This window comes from Sander vitreus, chromosome 2 (genome assembly GCF_031162955.1).
Source record: "Sander vitreus isolate 19-12246 chromosome 2, sanVit1, whole genome shotgun sequence".
NCBI classification, from domain to species: Eukaryota; Metazoa; Chordata; class Actinopteri; order Perciformes; family Percidae; genus Sander; species Sander vitreus.
Genome location: NC_135856.1, coordinates 15,025,496 through 15,046,521, shown reverse-complemented (window position 1 = coordinate 15,046,521; position 21,026 = coordinate 15,025,496). Strand labels below are relative to the sequence as shown.

Below are 21,026 nucleotides of genomic sequence, written 5' to 3'. Positions count from 1 at the left end.
CCAACTTCACACACAGTCAACATAACACACAGGTCCCATTTTCTTATTTTTTATTTAAAAGGGGTCACACACACCCTTTTCATATGATCTTCATAACATCACTTTAAACATACCACAAACTGAAAACACTGCATTACCTAGTAAAAATAAATTACTGAGGAATGTAACAAAAAACAGTCAAGGAAAAGTGCAGCAATCATAATTGCACTATAGGAGACGTGTCTATGACTCCATTTAATGCTCTGGGTTTACTGAATAATTTCAACCCTGCTGTAAGCAAAACAAAGTTAAACAGTACAAAGGATAATTATAACAACAACAATAATAATCAGACTGTAAGATTGCAAAACTAAACCAAAATCACATTGGTTCCACATATTGTGCATGTATCATATCTATTGTGGGAAGGGTGGTGGCATGGGGTAGGGCACCATTGGTGGTGGGGGTGGTGGCTGTTGGGCCTGTGGTGGTGGCTGAGAGTTGAATGGGAATGGTGGGTGGTTCATGCCATTCTGAGCGACTCTCTGCATGCCCCCAAACTGAGGGGGGCCCTGGAAGCTTTGGTTACCAAAGGCACCCACCTGGTTTCCTGGAGTACCAAAATTACCCTGTCCATTGCTGTTGCTATAATTGCTGTTGCCATAGCTAACACTGGAGTTACCACCGTTACCTCCATAGCTGCCACCATTCTGGGCCTTACTACCACCAAAGGCACTCTTTGGCCCATTGCTAAACCCTCTATCACTGTCCCTGTCCCTGTAGCTACTACCGCCAAAGCTGCTTCTCCCACCCCCAGAATACCTATCCCGACGGTCATCCTTGTAGCCACCTCTTCCCCCCCTTCCACGACCTGCATGAAACGAAGACAGGAGAGGGACAAAAGGAAAGTAGAGTGGGTTCAGACTATGAATACACTGAACCTACAACAACATGGCAGTGATACAAAGAGACACTGATAAGATAAATGAAGCCCTTTTCAGACACGGAATATGTCAGAATTGGGTTGGAATGCAGGTTTGATTATTATTGTGATTGTGTTAGTTAAGTTTCTTCAGTTATCTATGTGCATAAGAGATATTTAAGTGATAGATTCATCACAGTGCTTCTAAGAACATTTACGTAACAAGGTTCATGTCTAAAAAAGGGCTTTTGAGACAATTACATTATTATATAATTTCATCCAAACCATACAAGTTTCTCATAAAGAGGCATGCAATATGAATTAGTGACATTAATAGACAAATAAAATCAGCAGAGGGCTTGACTTTTCTTTGTCAAGAAAAGTTAACTTTGTTAAAGTTGAGCCAAAGAATAAATTGTCATATCTACTAAAATATATACTGCATCTTCCTTGAAAACCATGAATGTACATATAAAAGTATTAAGTATTTTACCTCCTCTGTCCTCTGCCATCTGGATCAGCTTGGGGTTAATGGCCTGGTTGGCCTCGCGGAGCACAGAGATCAGGTCACTGGCTTGTTTCATGTTGTTGGGGGTGAAGAAGGTGTAGGCTGTGCCCGTTTTTTGACTTCGGGCTGTGCGTCCAATTCGGTGGATATAATCCTCAGAGGAGTTAGGGTAGTCATAATTGATGACAAATTTCACATCCTCCACATCTGTGAAAGTGTTGCAGTGTGGCAAAACAAAACAGGGAGGCCATACAGGATTTTGCACACCACAACAGCCAGATCAAAGGGAAAGGTTAGCAGCTGTGGAGGCTGGGGGAAGAAAATGGTCACTAGGCTGTGGAGAAAATGTGTTAAAACAACATATGATTGTGTATACATCTACTCCATGGGAATACTACTGTGGGAAGAGAGAAACGATGCACACTCCAATTGCTTACCATAATCAAAAAGATCCAAAGGACATTCACTCTCCCTTTTGTTAACCAAGGGAGAAAAAAAATAGATTTAAGTCTTACCATAAAGGAGTATGCATTCACTAGTCCTTTCCCAATGCAGCGAAATCCCCCACAAATTGTCAAGTGACATCCAGGAGCTTCTACGCAGTTGGGCCACGATATGCACTGGGGCCTCTTCATGTGCCAATATAGGACCATTCAGGGGTACATTTTTGCAGGTCCATTTTTCCCAGTACACTCGCAAAAGAAGCTTGATATTAAAGGCCGCACTGCATGTCTTGCCAAGACAAAATAGACCAAGTACTAATTTGAACAGGGGCCCCTTAAAAAAAAAAAATGAAAAAGGCCCAAGCGTTGAACCCTGTGGGACCCCTCACCGAGCACGGAACAATTCCCCCACCCCCTTCATCAGTCTCATCAAGGCAAGATCTTCCAAGAAGCCAGTGTTCACTTGAGAAAATGTCTCTCGTTGGCAGGTCTCGACATGACTATAAAACACAGGCGAGGGAGGAACTTTGGTTTGAGCTGTCTCACTCACTTTCTCCTCTCACTAGATGTTACCACTACCCCCTAAACACATGTGCCAGGTCTCATCAATTTTCAGAGACAAATAAAAGATTTCAAACTGCTCTCTCCATTTCAAGAAATCCAGCACTTTGACGGGAAAAGAAAACGATTGAAAGCTTAAAAGACGCTCACAAGCACCCATGCTATGTGATACAAGCTCCGAAAGGTAACAATTTTTCCAAATCTCAAACAAGTGACTTGCAATACAGCGCTCTCTAACACAACAGCATGCAAGGCAAAAGTCACAACATCAAGCATATGTTATTATTTTTTTTTTTTTTTTTTTTTACGTTTGAGTTGGAAACAGCTGGATGGCATTTGTCAGGTGAAATCCATGTACAGAGAACAGGTGTGCGTGTACATATCAGAGACAAAGGCTTAGCCACACAGCCTTTTGAAGATCACTGGCACACAAGAGCTTTCACCTCTCTAGGCCCACTGGGTGGCAAGCCAGTTGAGCATTTCCAATATGTCATCCTTCTCCCTCTCGAGGCCTGGGACTGTCATGCCTAGCGCCTGCCACAAAGACTCCACCTTAAGGTGAGAAAAACTCAGAAAATGCATAGAAAAGTTAAAGAAAGCAAAACCACTTTCTTTAAAGTAAGTGTAACACTGATAAGAAAGTGGTGCTACTCATTGGCATACTGACCCAAGCCACGGGAGGCCACATCTGTAGCGATGAGGATTGGAGCTTTGCCATATCTGAACTCTGAAGGAAGAAGGACAGTATTTAATTCAATTACAGAGCAGCCTGTGAGAAAGATTGTGAAATATACAGCATGCAATGTCATTTATTAGATCTCACCATTAAGGACCCAGTCCCTCTCCTGCTGGCTCTTGTCTCCATGAATTCCCATTGCTGGCCACCTGTGACAGACAGATTGAACATTTAACACTATTGCAACTAGGGCTGGGTACCGAGTTGATACTTTTTAGGCACCGACCGAATTGCCTCCTTAGTATCGAAAAATGCCTTGTCATTCAATACCAAATTTCAATACCTAAGGAGGAAATCTCATCAGCGTAAGTGAGCCAATAAGCATGCAGCATGCTTCTACCAAGATCTAATAATGCTGGTGATTGGCTGTCTAACGTTACACGTCGTAGAGACATGTTGAAAAAAACTAGGGCTGTCAAACGTTTTTTTTTTTATTTTTTTTTTTTTATAAATCGCAATTAATCGCTGTATTTCTATAGTTAATCGCAATTAATTGCATATTACATATACATGATTAAAATTCTATTATTTTGCATTTCAAAATGTTTTTTTTAAGTACATATTAACAATGAAAAGCAACTCTTACCAGTGTATCTTGATTGGGAATCAAATGAATGCAAAGAAACTTTACTTTAAGAACTTGACTTTAAGATTTGTTTAGTATTTATTTACTGTAAACAAAAGAAAAATGTGTGAATCTGTCATTATTGCACAATTCCTCCAAGTACCTAACTAAAAAAACCTATCCTTACCAGAGTCAATATAGTGTTTAGTAACTCCTAAATAATGTTGATTACTCACTGACGTCCAGTGATCACCGGTTAATGAGACAGCGTTTGCAGCACCTTGCAGTAGTTCCAGTTTAGCTGCTTTCTCCGTGTCATACAGGCTGTGTGAAACTACTGTCCCCCTCGACGGCAGTGTATAAGACGGGTCAGAACATGCCAACCGTAGTCTTTAAGACCCGAGTCCTCTATGATGCTGACAGGTCTGCAGTTAGTTGCCACCCATTTCACAAGAGCTGTAGTAATTTTTTGGGATTTGGTTTCATCCACAGGTCGGCAAGTAGCACTCTCCAAAATAGTGCTTTGCCTGAGTGGGTAGCATGCTAGTGGGTAGCATCGACCTGAGTCACGTTAATTAGCTCGTAGGTGGTAGCTCAAGCTTGACGTGCTTCGGTGATATTTTAATTCAGCTTTACACAATGTGCATATGGCTTTCGACTTGTCTACGAGCTGTCCGGGAGTTTTGGAAAATAAAAAGCGCCATTCAGAATTGTGTAGCTGCTGTCCTTCTCCATCATGCCTGCAGCCTGCAGCAGGAGGAAGTATCGCAGCTTGATGATAAGTAACGGTGCAGCAAAGGGTCAAAATAGTAGCTTGTTAGGCACGACGCAAAGCCGAATGAAGTGTAAAATAAATGAATAAATGCCGGCATGCGATTAAAAAAAAATTAACGCGTTATGCCTGGCCCTTAATCGCATCGCGATTAACACGTTAATGCTGACAGCCCTAGAAAAAACAACGTTACGCACAGAGACGGTTCACGTAGTAGGAGTTGGAAAATAAATAAAAAGATTTGGCCATAATGTGTCATGGTATTCGTACCGGTATTGAACATTTTTGAACGATACACTAATTGCAACAACAGGTAGGAGCAATAAGAAAGAAAAGTTATCATTTGGCATAGCCTAAATGTTAACTTTCTAGATGAACAGAAGAATTAAAATAAGGAAAAGACATTCTTTGGAGGGGAGGGAAGAGGAGATCCTTACCCATCTCTTCTCATCCTCCTGGTGAGTTCATCACAACGCCTTTTGGTCTCCACAAAAATAATGGTTTTGTTCTCCTTTTCACTCATTATCTCCTCTAGCAAACGGATCAGTCTGACAAAGAGACAAAAAGGAAGTTAAATGTAGTCGGTCACTACAGCATACATTATGTTTCTACTGATGCAGTACAAGTACAGTCAGACTTATTTAAGATTAAAAGAAACAATTTGCTTTTTAACTAGTTGCCTGTTGGAGCCATTAACAACTTTGTTTTGTTTTGTTTATATACCATGTTGATGATGCTAATTAATCTGCAGTTTTATGTTTGAGCACTGGGTGGAGCATTGCCTTTGGGAAGGCATATAAGTAATACAGCCAGGGATACACAGGTGTGTGGCTAGGGGGAAAAGCATACATCTTTTCACCGTGTCGTGTCAGGTTGGCGTGTCATTCGGTTTGATTTGTGTGCAAAAGAAAATGAATGGAACTAAACCAGAAATGAAATGGACTGTATTGCTTGTGCTACGGTGAGCAGGCTGTCTGGAAATAAATGGGTCACAGCACCGAAATGCAGACAGACTGTGTAGCTGACGCTGGAAATGTGTCTGTGTATATTTGTTGCCATGACAACACCAGAAATTAATATAAGCGATGTATGATTGCTAGGTGGTTTCAGTTGTATACATTATTATAAAACTTTGTTCACTGAATTTCGGGTTCTTTATGAGGTAAACTGAGTTGTATTTTGTCTTTTGGTATATTCAGTACGAACAACTTTTATTTTGGTAAGCTACAAGATACAGGACCGGATCTTTTGGTGAGAAGTGCGAACAGAGGAGAGAAATGGCAACCGTGAATAGCGAACTGTTAAGCTCCTGTTTTGTTTTATTCTACTGCTAGTCTACCAGGCGAACATGTTTTCACGGTGTTCCATCATACTTCTATAAGGAATAAAGGTGAATATGGACATCAGTATGAAGTGTGGACTCCTTCATGACCAGGGTAGTTATAGATTGTGGACATTGATTATTGGCACCCAGAACACACGTCAAAGCAAGTTCTGCCCTGGTCCCACCTCATTGGCCTAATGTAGGAGTTGGTAAAAGACTCTACATTGCCTATTTAAACAAGGTTTTGAGAGAATGTAGAACATGTATGACCAAGGACTGATACAAAGCCCCCCCCCCCCAATCACAATAGTTGACTAACTGAAGCTAATAAAGATGTATGATTCATCCACTCACTTGTCCTCCTTCTCCATGTCATTGCAAACATCAACTATCTGCAGGATGTTGTGGTTGGCACTGAGCTGCAGCGCGCCAATGTTGATCTGGATGTAGTCCTTCAGGAAGTCTTCAGCCAGCTGGCGAACTTCCTTAGGCCAGGTGGCGCTCCACATCAGGGTCTGTCGGTCTGGCTGGTAAAGACAAAAAGGAGGACTTTAACACTATTTTGCAGTTTCACAGTACATTTAACCCTCACATTAAACTGTTTATTTAAGGATGCACCAGCATAACATCTAGTATCAGTAACAGTTACCGTAATCTGGGTGAGTTCTGAAGTATTTGTATTAGTCGCAGGTTGTTTGATCAAGTTGTAAGTAAGTTTTATGTATTTTATTCTTCTCCCTGTAGCATCTTGCCAGCTAAGTCTTTATTTCATTTGAGTGTTGGGCAAAATATTTCTCATAAACAAATCAGCTAATGCCTACTGTCTGCAAAATGGAAGAAAAAAAACATAACTTACCCGAATTTGTTCCACTATCTTGCGGATCTGAGGTTCAAATCCCATGTCCAGCATGCGGTCTGCTTCATCCAGCACCAGATAGGTGCAACGACGCAAATTAGTCTTACCACACTCCAGGAAGTCAATGAGACGGCCTGGGGTAGCGATGCAAATCTCAACACCTAAAAAAGATTAAGACATACTTTTATTGATCCTGCAAGGGGAAATTACATTGTTTTCCCCCAAAGCGTCCTCTAAAAGATATTATATATTTAAACTTAAAACCAATCAAACCTTAAATCATAAAATAAATACCTAATGGAAAAGAGTCGAATGAACTGAGTAACATTTACATAGTGAGATTAACAAAGTAAGCATACCCCTCTCAAGGTCCCTGATTTGGGGTCCTTTGGGCGCACCACCGTAGATGCAGGTGCTCTTGAGACGGGAGGCCCGGCCGTATTCAGCAGCTACTTGTTGCACCTGCTGAGCCAGCTCACGGGTTGGCGCCAGCACCAAGCACTAAAGAAAGATGGATACACTTCTTTTCTTTTCCAATCTAATTATTTGTGTATTGCATCCTTCACATCAAATAAATTGATCAAATATGAACGACTCATATATATTGGGCTGTTACAACTACTCTTGTGTTTATCCGTTTATGTAGGACAATAATAATAAAAATGTTAGAAACATATATGGGTGGCTTGTGGCTTTGAGGTAGAGTGAGCGCCCCCTCAACCACAAGATTGGCATTTCGATCCCAGGCTCCGTCTATTTTTTTAATTTGTGTATTAATTAATTAATTATTAATTAATTAAAATCGGGCCAGTAGTTTTTCCGTAATCCTGCTGACAGACAAATAAACAAACCAAACTGAAAAAATAACCTCCTTGGCAGAAGTAATGATCCCTGCAGACCAGGACCACAACTGCACCATTTGAACTGGCTCAGTATAGCATGCCAAGCTGTAATCATAAGCAATTTATTTCCCCTCCTAAAATGGGATAACTCTGCTGGTACCATAATATCAAGGTACTGCTTGGACAACTTTTTCACCAAAGAGAAAAACATATTCTTTATTATCTCTTTATTATTAGTTTGGCACCCCATATTGAATTTCAGCAAAAAGTGGCTTTTTAGTGATATACAGAGCAATACATTGATCAATATGGTATGAAGACTGGGCATCATCTGGGCCTTTAGTTACAATATTGTGATAGCTTAAAAGAAATGTCCTGTTCTTCAAGAATTGTAAAAACAAAACAAAAACTAGAGACCATCTTGCGATGGAATCACACCACCAATGCCTGGAGCACACTCAGCACTGGATCCCCCCAAGGCTGTGTGTTGAGCCCACTCCTGTACACACTTTACACATCTGACTGCTCCCCCTCTCACCCCTCCAACCTCATTATAAAATTTGCAGATGACACCACGGTGGTCGGTCTCATTTCAGGTGGAGATGACACAGAGTACAGAGATGAGGTCCAGCAACTGTCAACCTGGTGCTCATCGAATAACCTACTGCTGAACACAATAAAAACCAAGGAGATCATCATAGACTTCAGACGAAGCAGCACAGCCCATGCCCCACTCCACCTGGACGGCGTCTGTGTGGAAAGGGTCTCATCTTTTAAATTCTAGGGAGTACACAGCTGGTAAAAATTGGACTCTGTCGCTATTATTCTGTGCTAATAGAGACAACAGGCCAGATCACACACACTAGATCAATATTTTTTCAAGTGTACTTACAATAGGTCCATCTCCATGCTCCAAGAATGGCTGATGTTGGATGTGCACAATTGCAGGAAGAAGGTACTAAAGAAAGAAAAATAAAAGGTCTGAGCTCTAAATATAAATCCTAACTCATAGTGCACATGTATCAGTGTTCCAATGCGCACCAGCAACATAGCAGGATATATTTCTACCCTCAGCTGACAAGTGTTAACATTGTTTCAAGTTGCAACATCTTATCTTAAATGGCTATTCCTGTATTCACATCATTCTGTTTAATCTTGGGCCAATCACTCTTGGCAACACCGTAATAAACCTATTCCACAGTCTAAGTCTAAGTATTTGGCAAAAGTTTTACATCTTAACAACAAATTTATTTTATATGGGTGCTGGGTAGACAGGGTCCAAAAAAAATCATAATTGAAAAATATTTTACTTACTGCAAGGGTTTTCCCAGACCCAGTTTGAGCGATGCCAACCATGTCTTTGCCACTCAGGGCAACTGGCCACCCTTGAGACTGAATCGGAGTTGGATCAGTCCAGTTCTGTTTGACAATAACTTCCATGACGTAGCCTGAAGAAGTAAGATATGCAAGTTAAAGTGTTGAATGTCAAACCTTCTGACAATAGCACATTAATAGGTAAAGAACTATTCAAGATTGTGTGGTGGAGCATTATTTTCTACTCACTTGGAAATGCAGCTTCATGGAATTTTATAATTGGTTTGGGGCAATCCCGGCCTTTGACTGTAACTTCTTTGCTTCTTCGGTACTGTTCAACCTCTTGCTGGAATTGATGGGAGAACATTTAAAAAATGACCACCGTCAATACACATACTCACAAGCCCACATGAACTAAAACTTAGAAAAGAGAAACAGCTAGAAACTGGTCTTACAGGTGGTCTGCGAGTGGCATCTGTATGTTCCTGGTAGAAATTCTTTTGAAACTTTGGAAGCTCGTCGAGGTTCCAGTGCTTCTTTCGCAGCCTCTCACCAGGGTTGCCAAACTTTCCTGGAGGAGGTCCGCCCCTATTGCCTCCTCCTCCACCACCACCACCACCACCAAAACGAGGTCCTCCACCATACCTTGTGTAAAAGAGTGGGACACATCATAACATAAAGCAGGGCCAGACATGGCGCTTATTAAAGCGGCACTCCACAAATTGCTCACATAAAAGTCAATTAACTAGTACATTGATGCACATTGATTTTGACTTTTTATTTAAACTAGTGCAGTGCCCGTTGAAAATGTGCCTGTTTGGAACTGGCCGATTGCTTTTTGTAGAATCCATCAAAACCAAATTGTACCGCAAAATTACTTACAGAAGGACCCCAAACCACTTCATATGCAACTCCCCTGTATACCCTACTACTAACTGATTTACCTGACAGAGAACGTTGCAGATTCAGAATGTAATCACAAAATATCACAACAATGTGGAGTAATCAGACATTAGCCTCATGGATTTATGGCAGTGCGCTACCCACCTGGCCCGTTAACAGAACTAATAAGCATATATCTGCTTTCATCAACCACCAGATCCAGACTGTTTGTGTGTGTGCGCACAGAGAGAGAGAGAGAGAGAGAGAGAGAGAGAGAGAGAGAGAGAGAGAGAGAGAGACGGTAATCCAAACAACGTCAAACTTGGCACAGCACTTACTCGTGCGTAGCAAGACACCTGTCAAGTTTGAAATCCATCGGACTAACGGTTCGAGCATAACACACAGACAGACGTTCCTGCAATTTATAGATAGATTTATAACTCTGTCTCTTGTCAGTCCCCCCACTTTATGGACATGCAATACTACACCACCGGAGTCTCCCTTTAACACAGTCTTGGGAACCACATACACGCTTATTCCTCTCTTCCCTGTTTTCTGGCACCACGTAAATAAATTACCCTCTTCCCTGTTTTCTGGCACCACGTAAATAAATTACCCAAAAGGGCAGCTGGTTTAAATTAGTAAAAAACGTCATAAGACAGTTTAATTAACATTCTCAGACCCAATCGTCCAAACAGAGAAATAGTGTATACCCCTAGAAGGCAAACGTTGGAATTTAATACTATTTGCTTTACAAACACTGAGTATCTCTGGCGTTTTTTCCATAACAATAGTTGCTTAATAGATTGCTACAAAGTGTTAATGTTGACAAACCCATAACAGCTTACAGTGGCAAATTTAACATTTATAGCACATGAATATTGCCGTACTAGTAAAATACTCACCGGTAACATTAAACTGTCAGATTGACATTGATTTAAACATGGGACCACTTTGAGGCTCAGCTTTACCTGCGGTGAAAACATTCTAGGTGACACTTAATGGAAAACAATAAATTTGTCCTCTGCGACAAAGATCTACGTCTCGGATGTGCATCCGAAAGAAGAGACGCCACTGCGTCACATGATAGCAACTAGCCGTGCAAACTGCTCAGCCTATGGCCGACACAGAGATGTCGTTCGCTGCCATTTTAACGTTAACGTTACCTCTGACAGGCAGGAAACGTTACAGATAACGTTACGTCAGTGCAGGGACGCTTTAGTTTTAGACACGAATATAGCTACAAAAAAACAACTAGTGGCGACATAAACTACAAGACAGGTGTCTTGTTTTGAGAATACAGCCATGACAACAGTGCCGCTAGCAACCGTATGCTAAGCAGTTCATCTTGGCTGACTGTTGACGTTAAGAATCCCAGAGCTGACAGTTAACTTACCCTCTATCTCTGCCACGATCCCTGTCTGAAAATCCAGGCATTATGTTGTAGACTACTGTGGTAGAAGCGGACTTAGTTTAAATCCCTTTACCCGGTCAAAAAAAACAGAAGATTACTCCAAGAGCTATATTTGGCACAGGAAAAACAAAAAGAAAATGCCGGCAGACAAAAGTCTGTCTGGAGAGACGGATGTGACGTCAGACGGGGCGGATAACATTGTATCAATACGCGTCGTACAGTGCAGTGGCACCAATACACCAGTGGTACTATTTTGTTTCCGCACACAGTCGTGGAGGAAGCTGTGTTGAAAACCAGTTAAGCCCCCTTATCTATGTTTAAATTAAAAACACGTATTTGATATTTAAAGTTGACAGTGTAATAGATGCCACATAATATTAACAGGGCAATAAAAAAACAAAAGAATTGTAATAAATCCTGAAAAAAATATGTGATAGATAAGTCCTGAATGAAGTCATTCTTACGTTATTATTATTATTATTATTATTATTATTATTATTATTATTATTATTATTATATACAATTTGCCATCACAAAAACATGCTAAATCTTAACTCATCACTATTCTAGTCATCTCTTTTAGAGTTATCAGAATCAGAATCAGAAAGGGCTTTATTGCCAATTACGTTTTACAAGGAATTTGTCATGGTGTTGTTGGTGCACGTCACACATTCTCTAAATATAAGAAGAATAAAAAGAATATAAACAATATAAGTATAAACATATACATACAGTATGTATTAATAAAGATACAAATAAATAAATAAATAAATAATAAAATAAGTTAAAAAGGAAAAAGGAAAAAAGGAACGCTACAGCAGAGTAGGTACAGTGGCATGTAGAGCCAGAGGTGTAGTCTGGAGAGAGTCAGGGTGGTTTCTGGGCCTTGTTGATAAGACTAGTGGCGGAGGGGAAAAAACTGTTTATGTGGCGTGTGGTTGTGGTCCTGATGGACCTCAGCCTCCTGCCAGAGGGGAGTGGCTCAAAGAGTTTGTGCCCGGGGTGGGAGGGGTCAGCCACAATCTTATGCTTTTTGTCCCATTGTTCACTTGTTTCTCTAACAGTTACCAGAAGAATGTCTCAAAAACAAATGAACAGATTTCAGTGAGATAAGTGTAAAATTAGGCCAGGGCCAAGGAACCATTGCTGGGCTAATCAATATGGATGAGACTGAAAACTGACCATAGCTCAGTGGCCATGAGTCTTTAAATTTTGTAGGATTAATTAAAAAAAAACAACTAATATTTGGAATATGTATCAGTATGCATATTCCAAATATTAGGTATTTTCTTTCAAAAATCACAGGGGAAGAAGCAACGGCTGAAAGCTGATTTATTTACTGTGGTTACATATTCTGCCAGAGCCTTTTCACAAATTTTCAAAACACAGTTTAAAAACCCAGGGCTACAACAGCTACATACAACATTGAAATAGAATAGTTACCATTAAATATTTTTTAACCTTTTCACCTGTCTCTGTCACATTTTGCCACCAAACAATGTCACTTTTAACACAGTCTGAACACACATGTGGCTGTAGCATTGAAATCTGGGTTGGGTTGCTGAGTGGGATGAACCTTTTACTTGTTTGACTCTGAATACCATCATATCATTATAGATCAAGATAATGTTGTGACAATTGAGTCAATGGCACTTGAGAGGAAAAACAGGGTTGAGCCTAAAATACTGGTATGTATCATTTATAATTCAAAAAAGTATCCATCATGTGATGTTTTGAATGTAATATATATGCTGAACATACAGTATCTCCAAAATAGTCTAAACCTATCAACATGTGGGATGCAAGAGCCAAACCCCAGTGATAGTCTGTGGTATCAAAGCTCTGTGCTACATGATTTCTGTAAAGTATAACGGCGCCAGAGAAAAAAAATGTTGTAGGTGAACCTAACCCAGGCAGCAATGATGTTTGACAAAGCAATGGTAGTAATAAACATATTTTGTAGAAGATATGGGTTGCTTTGTGAATACTCAAAAACTTAATTGCTGAAATGAAGGAACAAAGCAAAATCATTACAACAAAGTCCAGTCAGACAATCAGTAACCAACTCTCCAGTGTAACAATATTCTGTAAACATTTATTTGAGAAATGCACTAATGTAACAAAATTTAGTAGAACAGAATGTGGAAACTGGTTATATATAGTAATGTTTGAACAAATTCCTTTGGATCTTCATCCTGTTGCTTTTCAACACAGTCTTCATTTGGTTGATAAAAGATGTTTGCTGGTACTTGCAAAGACAGAAAAAACTGATTTAATTTTACACAATTAAAGTGACAACAATATTATTATTATTATTTTATATATAAAATACATATGCTCTTTTCTTTAAAAAATTTCAGTTTAAGAATTGTTGATGTGATACAACCCAGAAAAATAAATCGTTATATATTCTATAAATACTCACTATAAAATGTCCAACAATTTCAACACATACTTCTCTGTGTTCAGCAGAGTCCCATCCACCCATTCCCAGTTCCTTTCTTTAACAGGGACAATCGGACAATCTAGGTTCTTCTGACTTCTTATGCTGCTGTCCTTTGTTTCAAGGGAGAGACATTTGGATCAGCCCAAATACAAAGCAGTAATTACTCTATTAATTAGAGTAAATACAGAAATAAGAGCGTAAATGCTTAGAGCCAAACTGACTTGCTAAATTTTTACCTTTAAAGCTATAGTGACTATTTTATATTAATGAACATCCGTTACATTCAAGCCATTTGCCAAATGAGTTGATAGCTAATTAAGCCTATCGGCTCCACAAAACTCTCTCTGTATTTCTCAGTATGGCTATGTTTACAACATGGTGGAGTCCGGCGACTTTCATTCGCAGCAGCTCAAGTGATGCGTTTTACGTCACTGCTGAGAAAGGACAACAGCAATGTTCAGCTTTGGAGACGAAGAGGACTGCTACAACAGGTGAAGGGATGGCTGAAAAACTGAAGAAGCGCCCATGAAATGTTTCAGTCAGTGTTTGTACTGCTGAAAAAAGACCTACACGTTCAGCAGAAGGTCTAAAATCCAAAAAAGAAAGTGACCGACTGCAAAGACAAACACGGATCACCACTGCTGTTGCTTTGGCTACTTGCAGTGCGCTGAATAAAGAAAAGAAAAAGGACTGAGGTTGCTTACTGCTTTTGAACAGTTTACTAATTTTGAACGTTTTGTAACGCATTAGGAGTAGGAATTATTGCTATTTCATTTACTCGACCTAAATGATGTGCTACTAGCAACTGCGTGGAGGAGGGCTGGGGGTGGTTCGCGAACACAGAGGGCTTGCGTCATGTTAGACTATATCCACAACGTTCCACTTCCGGGTTTGTACCACCAGAAATTCCACTGGATGTCACTCTTTTCGGCCGGATGTCCTTTACCTTACGCTTTCTTTGTGTTGTAATTTTAAACTCCGGTCGATTTATGAGGACTACGGTTAACTGCTCTCAGATCTCTGCAGGGTAAATCAAGACAGCTAACTGGACTATTTGTCCAATCTGAGTTTTCTGTTGCACAACTAAAACAACCTTTGAACATACACGTTCCACCAAAACAAGTTCCTTCCCGAGACTATTTGCAGCAGCACCGTGGCTCCGTCCGGCGCTTAGCACCGCCTTAGACGATTGTGATTGGTTTAAAGAAATGCCAATAAACCAGAGCATGTTTTTCTCGCAGCGCTGTGGAGATAGGTCTGGCAATGCGAGACTAGCGTCATGTGGATGCGCCCACAGTGTTGTTGTCATTAGTGACACATCATGGTAGTCACTTGTAACTAAGCATATAAACTATAGCTGAATAACTATTAACATGTGTTGTCAAGCATTTCTCCTCATTTCATCAACTTTACCTTGGTAAGCAGCGTTCCAACATTATTGCCAACTACTTCACCAGCACTGCTATACATATCAGGTAGTAGTCGAAAGACCAAGTCTGCACTTCAATTTGGACAGAAACAGCTGGGAAACAACATGGGTTTCATTTCTGCTCTGAGATACCCATGTAAACAAAGCTTGGACTTGTTTTCCTGGGTTCATTGTCTCATTTTCCCTTTATTTCTAAACCACAGAGGGAAGTGCAGTCCATTATAATACATTAATGGTGGAACTACACATTATCAGTGTGACCACCTGTAAAGGTTCTATACTTCCTAATCCGACCTTGACTAGTGACATCATAGACATCCATTCTTCCAGGATTAAGAATGATACAAATAGTTGTGCTGTGCCATTGTGTGGTCTGCAATGTTTAGTTTTCTCAAATGTGTGTATTCTCTTTTGTTTGTGTTATCTGAAATGTTGTTGTGCTTTCAATCTGAGGGCCACCACATATCACAATGTGCCATTGAAAATCAAAGTTGCCACATTATCTTAGCTCATCAGAGTGTGCTGTCTTATGTGACAAAACATAACATGTTTTTAAAACAACAACACCAAATATGACTGAATCATGGAGAATCTTGTATGAAATAGATTGTTGTGAAAACACAGCATAGGCTACATGTTATTAACTGTACAGTTAATAAAATGTAGCCTATTGGTTGGTGCATTTGCACATACATTTGCACATACAATAAACACACATCTAACAAATACCTCACCAATGAACAAAGATGATAAGTGATAAGATAAGTGGTAATATTTTTACTTACCACAAAACATCCTTAGACAGTCTCTTTCTTTGATGAGTTCAGTGTTATTGGCTGTTAACTGGTCACTTGTTTTCTTGAGATTGGCTTTTTCTTCCAATAACTGGTTTCTCTCAGTTCTCCAATTGTTTTTGTCTTTATTCACTGTTGTGGCAAGGGGAACAACAAAACAGCAACTGAATATTTGTATAGCCTATGTTATGATATTATTACAATCATCATATAATCAACATAATGTAAAGTGGTAATTCCTTTAACGTTCCGGTTACTAACACCAAACAGAATTAAACTCACTTTGGACCCCGAGGCAAATGATCCCGGCCAGCAGGAGAAGACACACCAAACCCAGAAACCCTGAATCAGCTCTGACATGATTCCTCTGTCCTAAGTTTTCACGGATGACTGACACAAATAAATAATCAACATCAGGCTCAGAATTTTGAGGATACTGCCATCTATTACTATGTTTAGCTCTGTATTACAGTAGACTTCAATTCATAAAATACAAGAAAATGAAATGTAAACATCAGTTCAGCTTCAACAAAATCGCACTGCTGTAACACAAAGAAAATTAAACATGAATTGAAATTCAAACTAAAAAAATAAAGGAAATAAAATCCAAATCTATGTCAACCCTTTTGTGTTTGCACACCTACTTGTTGCTAATGCTGGTCGTGTCCGTACCTGGGTGCTGAGGTTCTGCAGGTCTTGGTGTATTTGGTGACATGCCCTCCACCCAGGGGTTGTCATACACTCTCAGGCTTTCTGCACTGACATAGATGTTCACTATACTCTCCTTGTCGTCCGGATCAAGGGAAACCTTGTTAATGAAGCCAGGCTCAGCGTACAGGTCCCCTGACATGTTATGGCTAATAACTTAACGATTGCTCGTAGTATTACAAAGTTTGTTTTTAATCTTGATAATATGTTTGTTTTCTGAAAGAGGCTGGAGAGCCACACCAATGATGCCATGTAAAAGGGGAAGAGCAGAAAAACTGGAAGTCATAAGTAGTTAACCGTTTGGGCATCTTGTTCCCTCTAAATTCACCTGGTCATCAGTTACCTTTGCCATTTAATTTGTTGTCCATAACCAGAGATAATGGTCAGCGACTATTTGTTGTTTACTGAGCAATCATGCAAATGAAACTAAACAAGAGACAGTTAACAATGAGTGGGTCCTCTGTGATTGTAGGGAGGCTGCAACAAAGGATAAAACCCTGTGACTAGTGACTTTTTCCATGTTCAATGTAGATTTAAAAAAATATGTAGTTCTACAGTTTACATTAAATTAGATCTTTCTCACACAGAAAATAATGTAGAAATATGTTTGAAGGTTTCTCTTCAAAAGTCACATGTGGTGGATGTGTTGGCATGGTTTCTTGTGCAATACCACAAAAACACCATGACTAAAATTAAGACACATGGCCTGAGGGACACAATTATAAGACATGCAGATGTAGAACTTGATGGAAAATCTGCAACACATAAGACATAACTCACTGTGCACCTGATAGAGAAACCCACAATACCAGGCATTTAGAACAGAAAATGTAAAAAACAAGTTGAATCACTGATATATTTACAGTGATGGAGATTAACATGTTAATAATGGTTACTTCTGCCTATTTTGATTTTTTGTGTACTTCATAATACAGTGAAGTTTTAGCTTTGAACTGGTTCTGAATAGCGGCTCTTTGAAACGAACAAAGGGAACGGAGTCGTACTTGGTGACAGCCATTATTTTTTAATTGTACATAATACATGTTTTTTTTTTATTGTGCCAATAAAAGGTTTTCTAATATTAAGTGTTGCATGAATTACATTCAAGGCAAGGCAACTTTATTTACATACTTCATACAGAGGGTAAATTCAAAGTAGTGAATTCAATGACAAAGCAGAGGGATACGGGTCACCTTAATGTTTACAATGCAGATCATTGACATTAGCTCTGGCTATACGAGTCATTTAGTTTGTCAATCTCGATAGCCATATTATGATATGTAAATCACTCAGTCATACAATTAATAAGGTCATTCAAATGTATTTATTTGGAGGTTTTTTATTACTACATCACAGACACAAAATTAATGAATATGATATTACTGATATGAGTGCAGGACTTTGTTTACATAAAATGTGTGAGAGCAAAACAGCTGTGGAATCAGTCCAAGAGCATATAATAATCAGACTTTATTGAAGTTTTTTATTCTCACAGATAAAGTATAATTCATCACTGCATCTCAAATAATTCCAGTTATTTAAAGTATTTATGTTGGAAATGTGAGCACATTCTTCTCTATTACCACGAGGACCACCATCACCCAGCTGTCTGCTTTTCCAGTACCTAGAGATGAACAAAAACTGCTCAGCCACAAATTTAAACCATTAAAAAAATATTAGAAATCTGTACTGTTGACATTGTTATTTCAGAGCATGCTATTATGAGGCCCAACATAATGATTTTGACAGAAACACAGAAAGCTCAGGTGTTTCAATATATGCTCAATATCACATCATTACACTGAATACTAAATAAACTAAACTAAATTTCAAAGATTATAATCAATTATTTATCACTTTATTTAGTGTCCTTCCAAAAAGATTATGTATACCTAAAGAGCCACCCTTCTGACATGTCACAGTGGGAGAAGCAGTGTAAATGATAAAAAAAATAAAAAATGCTGACTTCTATTTAGCTGATTCAGTTTCAAGGTATTATGCTGGCTCTCTGTCAGTCTGTCATGTCTGGGATGCTTGAATAGAACTGAGCCATTGTTAATGTTATTAGTAACAACTCTGCTTTTCTTAATATGGAAAGTCAAAATGTCTGCTGGCCTATTGTGATAATGCAGATAGAAGAGAAAACATCTGTTCTATGTTTGAATGCATTATTTCCCCTTTGTCTGTTTTTATCTCCCTCTTACATTGTTCATATTGTGTATTTACTTCTGCAGCTTTGCAGAATTCATTGTAGACTTTCTCTTCCTTTTTTCTTACATTTCATGAAGACTGAAGGTGCATTGCACGTAACCTGTTCTGACATCTATCTTTTTAAGAGGCCAAATGCCTATTTATTCTACCACGTTCAAAATTGTTTACATGTATTTCTGATGCAAATATTTACCACGGAGACCATTAATAACACTGACATATTTAAATCCTAATATTAAAATGATGAATTTGCGAAGGGAAGCAGGTTTTATATTTTGGTTGCATTTACAAACCTTTTAAAACAAGAGTATAGTTTGGACGAGAATAAAATAAGAGTAGCAGCTGTGCTTCATCATGATCTTCACAGGCTGTTCTGCAGTCAGTCCAGGTTTTCTTTGAGGTGGACATTAAATAACAACTATTGCCAAACTTCATCCAATGGCAACAGCATGTTGTCTCTGTTTAACAACACAACATGGTATGACCTCAGTCACAATATATAACCCCATCAGGCAGAAATACCACTCTCAGCTTTTACGTACTGTACTGTTAGCCATCTGTTCTTCTGACTGAATTAGCTTAAAATCTCTCAATGTCTAAACAGGGCTTAAAATGAAAACCTTGTTGAAGAAGTAGTTTGACATTTTGGGAAATATGCTTATTCAAGTTAATTCTGAGAGTTAGAGGAGAAGATTGATACCACTCCTGTGTCTGTAGCCTACTATAAATATGATGCTACCTGCCAGCAGCTGGTTAGCTTAGCTTAGCATAAAGACTGGAAACAGCTAACTTGCCTCTGTTTGAACTTAACAAACAAAACTGCCTACCAGCGCTTCTAAAGATCAGTAATTAACATTTCACACCATATATGTTTAAGTCGTATATGTAAACATGACAATTAGCTATTTTAAGGAAGTTATGTTTATTCTTGGCCAGGACAATCCTGGTTGCCTGGCAACTGCTCCCAGTCAAAAATAGTCTGTTACATCTATGGTTACATCACACCTCAATTTTACACTGTGGTTTTAGAATAAATTATACAAATGCTATATAACTTTTTAATTAGTGATCTTTAGCTTAACTTACTTCCTTTTTTATCTTTAGACAGAGACAGGCTAGCTGTTTACCCGTTTCCAGTCTTTGTACTAAGCTAAGCTAACTGGCTGCTGGCTCTAGCTATATTTTTATCGAACATACATGAGCAGTATTGATGAACCTAATTCTTGGTAAGAAAGTGAATAAGTGTAATTTCCAAAATGTCTTACTATGCCTTTGATTAAAATCATTATTTATATTTTCACTCACCAAACTGTTTTTGTAATTCATTTCTCTCTCTCGTGAGGTTCTTGTTCCTGGCATTTAAATTGTCTTTCTCCTTTTCTAACTGGCCCGTCTTTTGGGTCAGGTTGTGGTTGAGGCTTTTCATTTCGAAAACATACATAGGACCACCAGGACAATGACAGCCACCAGGAGCAGAAGACACAGCAGCCCCAGAAGCGATGCAGCAACTCTGAGATAATTCCTCTTCTCTGAACTCACATTGACTGAATCGGCTGTTGGCACAAATAGACAGGGCTGATAAGTTTATCTTAAAGACCTAGTGCCTAGGACTTGCATTTTATAACTAGCTATTTTGTGAAGTTCCTTCATTAAAAGTTAACAATTTCAGTTGTTTTTATTTACCCATGCTTAAAAATGCCATGGCCTTATAGCTAAACATTTGTTGTTTTTTATGTCCAGTTTTAAGTAGTAATTCATCTATCTACAGTAAATACAATATCCTTTGTGGGACATATGACAGGCAGACAGAAATAGACATGACAGATATAGATACTTTGCTGTTGGTCCTCAGTCCTGTTGTCCTGTGATTTGTCCTGTGGCGTACTCTCCTCTGCCCAGTAATTGTCATAAATCCTCACATTATCAATGTCAACACATTCTGCGTTTTTGTCCTCCACACCTGTCTGAAATCTAACTTTTTTGGTGAAGTCTGGCTTAACATATATATCCTCAGACATGCTGCTTTCCCACTTCACCTAATTTAACTTAGGTGTACTCTCTTCTGCTTGGACCAGTCCAACAGTATTTTAGCATTTGTATCACCTAGCCCTACAGGGAAGTACTTAGAGGTCACTTGGCCACATGGGTTTTTTAAAGGGAAGAAAATAGAGGAAATCACTGGGCCATGACGTTGGCTTATTTAATGCCTTAATTAATTAATTGCAGTAAACTTGGAAAGGGTGACAATGCAAAGCACTAAGCCACCATAACACCCCATCATTTAACTAACTAAAAGCCTGTATATTCACCCTTTTATTTA

At 39.1% G+C, this 21,026-nt stretch overlaps 2 protein-coding genes and 1 long non-coding RNA gene across 6 annotated transcripts; all 3 read right to left on the bottom strand.

Annotated features, from left to right (window-relative positions):
• Nucleotides 1-38: 38 nt before the first annotated feature.
• LOC144536436 (putative ATP-dependent RNA helicase DDX5) lies at nt 39-11,300 on the bottom strand. Its single transcript, XM_078279582.1, has 13 exons — nt 11,101-11,300; nt 9,278-9,467; nt 9,072-9,168; nt 8,823-8,956; nt 8,401-8,466; nt 7,026-7,167; nt 6,667-6,827; nt 6,165-6,337; nt 4,924-5,034; nt 3,237-3,298; nt 3,081-3,140; nt 1,395-1,616; nt 39-850 (listed from the first exon to the last, which is right to left on the bottom strand). The coding sequence occupies exons 1-13, from the start codon at nt 11,139-11,141 to the stop codon at nt 396-398; spliced, it is 1,914 nt and encodes a 637-aa protein (XP_078135708.1). The 5' UTR covers nt 11,142-11,300; the 3' UTR covers nt 39-395.
• Nucleotides 11,301-13,193: 1,893 nt separating this feature from the next.
• On the bottom strand, nt 13,194-16,738 carry LOC144529619 (uncharacterized). 4 transcript variants are annotated; one of them, XR_013503033.1, is made up of 5 exons: nt 16,432-16,738; nt 16,070-16,177; nt 15,779-15,919; nt 13,574-13,674; nt 13,194-13,366 (listed from the first exon to the last, which is right to left on the bottom strand). XR_013503033.1 is itself a non-coding variant. In XM_078268812.1 (5 exons), the coding sequence occupies exons 1-4, from the start codon at nt 16,635-16,637 to the stop codon at nt 13,622-13,624; spliced, it is 480 nt and encodes a 159-aa protein (XP_078124938.1). In that variant the 5' UTR covers nt 16,638-16,738; the 3' UTR covers nt 13,194-13,366; nt 13,574-13,621. The 4 variants fall into 4 exon arrangements, 1 of the variants encoding a protein (XP_078124938.1); XR_013503031.1 differs by having other exon boundaries at nt 13,544-13,674; nt 16,460-16,738; XR_013503032.1 differs by having other exon boundaries at nt 13,574-13,669; nt 16,460-16,738.
• Nucleotides 16,739-17,950: 1,212 nt separating this feature from the next.
• On the bottom strand, nt 17,951-20,807 carry LOC144529616 (uncharacterized). Its single transcript, XR_013503029.1, has 3 exons — nt 20,541-20,807; nt 20,012-20,259; nt 17,951-18,119 (listed from the first exon to the last, which is right to left on the bottom strand). It is a non-coding gene; the product is annotated as an uncharacterized LOC144529616 (long non-coding RNA).
• Between the last annotated feature and the right edge of the window lie 219 nt (nt 20,808-21,026).